This window comes from Pelmatolapia mariae, unplaced genomic scaffold (genome assembly GCF_036321145.2).
Source record: "Pelmatolapia mariae isolate MD_Pm_ZW unplaced genomic scaffold, Pm_UMD_F_2 NODE_ptg000078l+_length_38699_cov_1, whole genome shotgun sequence".
NCBI lineage: Eukaryota > Metazoa > Chordata > Actinopteri > Cichliformes > Cichlidae > Pelmatolapia > Pelmatolapia mariae.
This window is the reverse complement of record NW_027051799.1, coordinates 29436-36789: the sequence shown is the minus strand read 5'-3', so window position 1 is coordinate 36789 and position 7354 is coordinate 29436. Positions and strand designations below refer to the sequence as shown.

At 40.7% G+C, this 7354-nt stretch overlaps 1 protein-coding gene across 1 annotated transcript; it reads left to right on the top strand.

The window, feature by feature from the left end:
* Positions 1-417: 417 nt before the first annotated feature.
* LOC134622595 (nephronectin-like) lies at positions 418-6745 on the top strand (the record flags this gene model as incomplete). The annotated part of the gene is made up of 4 exons (XM_063468029.1): positions 418-542; positions 1722-1820; positions 4684-4943; positions 5086-6745. Coding segments are annotated over 4 exons (595 nt in total), but the record flags the coding sequence as incomplete, so codon positions are not given.
* Positions 6746-7354: the final 609 nt, after the last annotated feature.

Sequence of the window (7354 nt, the reverse complement as noted above, 5' to 3'; positions counted from 1 at the left end):
CGCGCACTTGACCTTTAATGACTCGGCTCAGTCTGTGATATTTTGGTCAGGGTGACCCCATCGGACGAGGAAAGAGGCTATTTAAGGAGAGGCCGTGTACCTCGTGTACGTTCGTGTACTGAAGCTGCTAGGTGTGTAGCCGTAACATTTGCTCAGATGTTGCATCAGATGAGCCATCTTCCTTTTCCTCTTTATGACTCACATTAGACCTCTAGTGTTGCTACAGGTTTTTCTCAGGTATTCCAATCTCTGGAGTCTTGCCTGTTATTAAATGTGACTGGCATTGGTTATGGAGGTGCTAAGCCATGACATTGATTTCGCCGTGTAAAATCTTTGAGTAATGAAACAAAGGGATATAACAGCCACAAGCAGACGTTAGTGAACAAACATAATACCTTTGTTAATCCTTTATCTAAGCCTTTGTCTCTCTTTCTCTGTCTCTTTCCTCTCAGTCCCCCGGAACCCCAGTGGCAACACAGTCCTCGACATCGACTTTGACATTGAGCTCGGCAACACGGCAGACGAAGCCAAGGATGACCCAGGTAAACAAAACACATTTGACAGAGACGATCGGCAAGAGCCCCGCTCATTGAGCTCGAATGATGATGGACGAGCCACATTTACCGTGACCAAAATGAAACTGACAATCATCTCCCGCAGTGCTGCTGCAGAGGGTGAAGGTATTACAGTGACCAGATGTGTTTTGATAGGGCCTTCACCAGGGGGTGACACATGACATCTGGTCGTTTCGGTTTAAATAATGGCTCGCAGCCCAGAAAGCGGTGCCAGACTTTTCCCACTTTTTGCATTACGCCAGCTTGATTGCTTGACTGCTTGAATGATGAATTGACCATTTTGAAGCACATCACAGCTTCGCCCAAAACCTTCGTAATACTTGAGTTATTAAGGAGGTTCCCACAACAACAAGCTTTTGTGAGGAGATGGCTTCTCCTGTCATGTTTGCTCAATGTGATTTATTGATGTCAATGGTATGCAGCAAAGATTGCCTAATGATTTAGTTGTGTGTTTATTGTGGTTTGGGTGTATCATTTGATACGCCGTGTCACAGGCACAGAGCGTTTTCATTGGCTCAGAAAATGAACTGGCATTTTTTTTTCTTTTTTCTTGGAAATCCTGTTTCAGGGACAAAATGATGGATGTTATTTTCATCGTTGAACCAATTTGTACTGCAGCGCCTGCATGCTACAGCAGCTGCTTTGCCTGTGTTGCCTTAATGTTATTGTCTGGGGCATCATCACTGGGATCTTAGAAATCATCAGTCACTGAATATTACAGCTCTGCTGTAACCACGATGTATTTTAATTACAGTGTAAGGCATGCAAACAGTAGTCTTTGTGTTCACTTACAAACACAATGACATCAGCAATTCCTGCAGCTCATGTAAATATTTATGATTTTTTTTCTTATTTTTATAGATGAATGCACTTCTGCTCGTAATTTGTGCAGCTCCATTCCGCTTCATTTTTCTCCAGTGCATCAGATCTCTTCAGAGAGATTACAACATTACAACAAATGTTTATGCTTTTATTGTATCATCGTGTTCATCAGAAGAAGCTTCGGCACTCCTCTCGCTCCTGGGGAAGTTAGAGGCAAAAAAAGCAAGGTTACTGTGAAGCATTACAAAGAGCAGACTGACGCCCCGTGCAAGTGTGTGCGCCCTCCACTTCTCTGAAAAGTGTGTGTTTTTTTCTTCTATTCAGAGTCGGGGTATCTGAGCTGCTCCTTTGATGATGGTCTTTGTGGCTGGATCAGGGACAAAGACGGGGACCTGCACTGGGAGACGACGCCTGATCCGTCAGGTAATTGAAGGGCAGCTTGATTCTCCTCAGTCACACGTTTGTAATACGGCAAAGTGTTTGTTTTATTGGCAGGAACTAGAAATAACACGAGCCGTGCTGCTTCACACGCGCAAACTCACACTCTGGCAATCTAAGTAGCTTCTACTCAATTACAGGTCAAGGTGAAATTACTCCAGGGAAGTCGTTTGTCTCCTCTGGAGATTAGCGCTTCACTCTGCAAAGCGATGCAAATGAGAAGTAGATTACGTGACCCATCAGGGATACCTGTGGCTCACATTAAATAGGAATACAACACCGTTACTTTTTGGGTTCAGACGAGGAGAAGGACATAGTGAATTATGTTAAGAGGACTCTCTACGGGTAGTGAGAAGGCTTAAAGGTGCAGTGTACTGGAACTGTTTAACTAGGTTTGGTTTCCTTTGGCAAATTGTTTAGTCTTGCAGTTATTAGTGTTTTCAGACATTCCGAATGAGGCCTCATTTCAGCTAAAGTCCGAGCTCCTTCTCAAAGGCAATAAAGGTTTTTTTCTTTCCCCAGACCTTTAAGATTCCTGAAAAATCATTTAGAATGAATCATAAGCGAAGTGCTGACTTAGAGAAATTCCTTTTAATGGACAACATTTCAATTCGCAGTAACTCTCTGTGCTACTAATGTTAATCAGAACACTTAAATAATCGCTTAGCTATACTGTACATATATGTGTGCGTGTGTGTGTGTCTGCCTAGTTTTTTGCAAAATCCCCTGTGTGTTATGAAGCATGTAATTATTTACTGTTCATCCCTTTAAGTACTTTGATCGACAGCCACGGGCAAACACTCATGCCCATTAGAGGATTGCATAGATTTGGAGAGCGCTCATAATTTATGCAGAAAGCTTCTGTGGGCCTGCAGATACTTAATACACCCCCTGCAGTTAACACCAGCCATACATGCTGTATAAGCAAAATACATCAGCATTAATCAGCTAATACTCAGAGGCTCTATCGCCTTTAAATTTTTAAAACTGTAGCTCAACTATCACTAACTAACGCATAAATTAAAATCTCCAAAATACATCTAGTTGCCAGGGCCACTAGATGTATTTTGAGGGAAAGAAACATAAATGGGTCAAGGGTTTGTCTAGTATCTATTTATATACTGTATATGTATTTTGGAGATTTTGATGAACAGAAGTACACAAGTATCAGTTCTGTTTATATACCATGTTTGTTTTAAATGATAAATTAACCACAATTACAGGAAAACAAAAACAAGTACACTACAAAAACATGACAGCATGGCACAGTTGATGCAGATTTTTTGGCGACACATCCATGATGTGGATCTCCTGTTCCAACACATCCCAAAGGTGCTCTACTGGATCGAGATCAGGTGACTATAGAGGCCATTTGAGTACAGTGAACTCAATGTCATGTTCGAAAAACAGTTAGAAATCATTTGAGCTTCGTGACATGGCGTGTTATCCTGTTGGAAGCAGACATTAGAAGATGAGCACATTGTAGTCACAGAGGGATGGACATGGTCAGCAACAATATGCAGGAAGGCTGAGGCTCACGGTGTTACCAGAAACTGTCCTTCAGACTATCACACCATCACACCCAGCCTGAACCATTGATACAACACAGTATCCATGCTTTTCATGTTTGAAAGCATGGATGGATGTTCAGCCAAATTCTGACACTATCGTCTAAATGTCACAGCAGAAATGGAGAGTTAAGCGACGTTTTTCCAGTCTTCTATTGTCCAATTCAGATGAGCTCTTGGGAATTGTAGCCTCGGTTTCCTGTAGTACATCTGCTTCAATGTTCCACATGTTGTGCATTCAGAGATGACCTTTGCGTTATTTTGATATGACTTGAGTTGCTATACTGTCTGAGTCTGGCCATTCTCATCGCATCTATGACATCAATAGAGCTGTACTTTACACAGAGAACTGCCACTCACATGTGTTTTGATTTTATTCAGACCATTCTCTGTAAACCCGAGAGATGGTTGTGGAGAAATATCCCAGTACAGTAAATCACATGCAGCCAAGAGCAGCAAAATCTGGCATCAACAAAATGCCTCGTTTAAAATCACTTAAATCTCATTTCTTCCTCATTCTGATCCTCAGTTTGAACTTCAGCAGATCATATTGACTATGTCTACATGCCTTAAAGCACTGAGTCACTGCCATTGATTGGTTGGTTAGCTATTTGTGTTAACAAGCAGTTTCGAAAGTGTACTTATTGAATTGGCTGGTGTGTATATTTCTTTTTACTATTCTTCAAGTGACAGCAATTAAAGTGAGAGAAAACACAATGTGGCTTTCTAGAAACCGATCGCTAGGGAAACATTGTCATCATAAGTTTGCATCGATTCTAGAAAACAATACCAATAAAAATGTTTTTAAATGACAGGTATGTGTGATGGTATACATGGTGAAATAGAAACCAGTTTCTGTAGCAGTAAAAGTGCACGTGCATCCCAAAAACAAAGCTAAAGGAAAGAGAGTTTTTGTCCATTTTTGTGTTCATTTTAGTTCTTCTGGTCTGTTTCAGCAAATTTTCTCTCAGATCTGTCTTTCAACTTTGTTTGGCTCAATTTGAAGTGCATTCAAACCAAATCCCTGATTCTTGCTTATATATTTTTCTGCACTGTGTACTGACTGATGGTGATATAGGTGATAAACAACATGACATTTAGGAAAACAACTGGCAAAGCCACAAACATTGATTATTTTATTAAGTAGTTTCAGAGTACAGCCTTCTCACAGAAAGCTCATGCAGCTTAATCTTATGAACACAACTCAGTCTTTACTTTTTTTGTGAAAATTTAGACTACCCTGTCATCACTGACTTAAAATCTGTGACTTGCATTCGCAGGTGGACGCTACCTAACGATACCCGAAGCAGGAAACAAGAGGACTGGACGAGGAGCGCGGCTGGTCCTCCCCCTTACCCCTCCCTGGAATGACGGCAATCTGTGCTTGTCATTCCGGCACAAGCTGGCAGGTCACCATGTGGGAATGCTCCAAGTGTTTGTGAAGAAGGGAAAGCAGTACAGTCCAGCAGTCTGGGGTCGAACAGGTGGAAATGGCTGGAGACACACCCAGATCACATTATGGGGCACAGGCCTGGAAAGTGTAAGTATAACAATAAATATAAAAAAATGAGTCTCTCATAAAGTAAAAATATTTAAACATCTAACATCATTTTATGTTCATACTTTATGTTCCTGTTCCTATGTAAGAATACCTCAGTGTGCATTTTACTGCTGTTCATCAGGTGATCCTGAAGGGGGAGCGGGGGCGAGGCAGGAGCGGAGAGATGGCCGTGGACGACATAACCTTGAGGAAAGGCTCCTGCACAGAGGAGCACAATCTGAGGAGACTTTGACTGACAGAACAGGGTGAGGCAGAAAGAAAACAAGAGAGAAACTCATCTCAAAGAGAACGGACTCTGTTGTGACCCCCCCCTCTCCCCGCTCTCTCTCTCTCTGCCTGGGCACTCACTGATCCCTCCCTAAACCCCTCAGCCGTCGTGTAAACAAAATCCCCCGAATTCATGCGTCTGCAGAACAGTGGGTTTCTCTCACTCGGCTGTCCGTTAATAAAAGGACCGAACCTGTCCTCGTGGGTGGATCCCAGCAGCACATCCCCAGTCCTCTCAGCTTCCATCTCACTCCATCACCTTGTTACTCTAAAGTGTGCATGTACCTACTCACCATGGAAATGTCCTCCACCTAACAGCACTGGCAGCCTTCCAGCTGCACCGCTGATAGGCCCACTCTCACTTCATTTCTTCCTGGAGAGAGGATTGTTCCTTTATTTAGGGAGCCCGCTTTTGCTTTGCTTTGATCCTTTATCCACAAGCCATTGCTTTTTTAGTTGCTTAATGGTGAAAACATGTGGCCAGGGGTGCATTTTGTGACTGTTTTGATCAGCAAAAAAAAAAGAAGAAACAAGCGGTAGATTTCTTTTGGTTGGAGATTTAAAAAATGTACATAAAATACAAATTTTATTTGTCAAAATTGAATTGTTTCTAATGCAGATTTCTTTCAATCTGATGTAGGCCCACAGCATAACACCAAAAGTCAGTTTACCGCTAATTTTGCTGGTCAAATGTGAGTTGTTTTTCGTTTTTAATTACCGGCTACTGTTCGATAGCACAGCTTTGTCTGAAAGGTCCTTTTTGTTGCCACAGCATTTCAAAGACCTGCTTGGTCGCAGAAAGTTATTTAGATATTTAGCATCTTTTCTATCGTGTTATTGCCTGTTGAGGTTGGTTAAACTCTGCGATCATGTTCTTCAGATACTTGAAACGTGTAAAACAGAATCATTGTACGATTTTCGAGTCAACTGAAAAGTTACTTTTTATTATACACTTTGTGCTTTGTTATATTAAGTGCAGTTTGTTATAAAGATGATGACACCAACACCTTTTTAGGTTTTCACAAATTGTATTATTGTAAATGTAGTTGTGTGTACATACTCTAAACAATCCCATTTGTTGTGTGGTTTATATGTTATGTAAATTCATACTTAGATATTGATTGGATTTCAGCTGGTTGATATTTCAACTTTTAAGGAAAGAGTGTGTACACAGATCAAAACCTTGTGTAGTGCAAGGCTGTTTAAAGTGTCCAAAAATGTGTGTCTTCATATGATATAAAGCTCTGTTTGTAACTTGCTAAGCACATAGTTGCATATTGTACGATGTGATAATGAAGGGCATTGTAAAGGTTTTCTGTGTGCATGGTTGCATTTACCAAATTCAGAATTATCCAGACCAGTATGTAAATAAAAAAAAAAATTTGAATGGCGTGTTTAAAAAAACAACAACAAAAAACCAAAATTGGCTTACTTCCAAAGACGGACATCTTAGGTGATTGGTGATTCTAAATTAGCTGTAGGTATGGATGTTTGAGACAAATAAAGGTTTTACAGTGCAATCAATAAAGTTCTGAATGTGTGTGTGTGTGGGCGAGCATTTGGGTTGTGAATGTGGCTTGTGTCGTAAAATCCTTTGGGTGGTCTGAACACAAAAACACAATATTGTTTCAGCCAGTTAATTTACATTTCCAGTCCACCTAGCCCCGCAATCCTTACAAAACAACGTAGTTTTAAAGGTAAAATGTTAATATTTGGAAAAAAAATACTAGTTAGCCCTCTGGCTTCCACCCAGCTGGGACCCTTCATTGGATAAGTAGAGGTTCAGAAATTACAATATTTTGGAAATATCAAAAACTGCAGATCCAGAAATGCCTGCTGTTTCCAAAAATGAGTCAATCTCCAAAGACATCAGTGTTAAAATGCAACTTTACAGCCTTTTAAAAAAAAGACTTTGGTGTCAGCAGCTAATTTATACCTTCATCGCATATCAAAGGGTGTTGAGGGTGTATTTTTTTTACACACAAAAAAGTTCTGCAAAATCATCATTGATGTAGTCACTTTGATTAAGAGGTAAGTGCTGAACACTGAACACCAGCTGTAATTGCTTCATTCAGCTGTGTTTCATCTCCTTTAATTGTTTTATTTATATAGCACCAAATCAC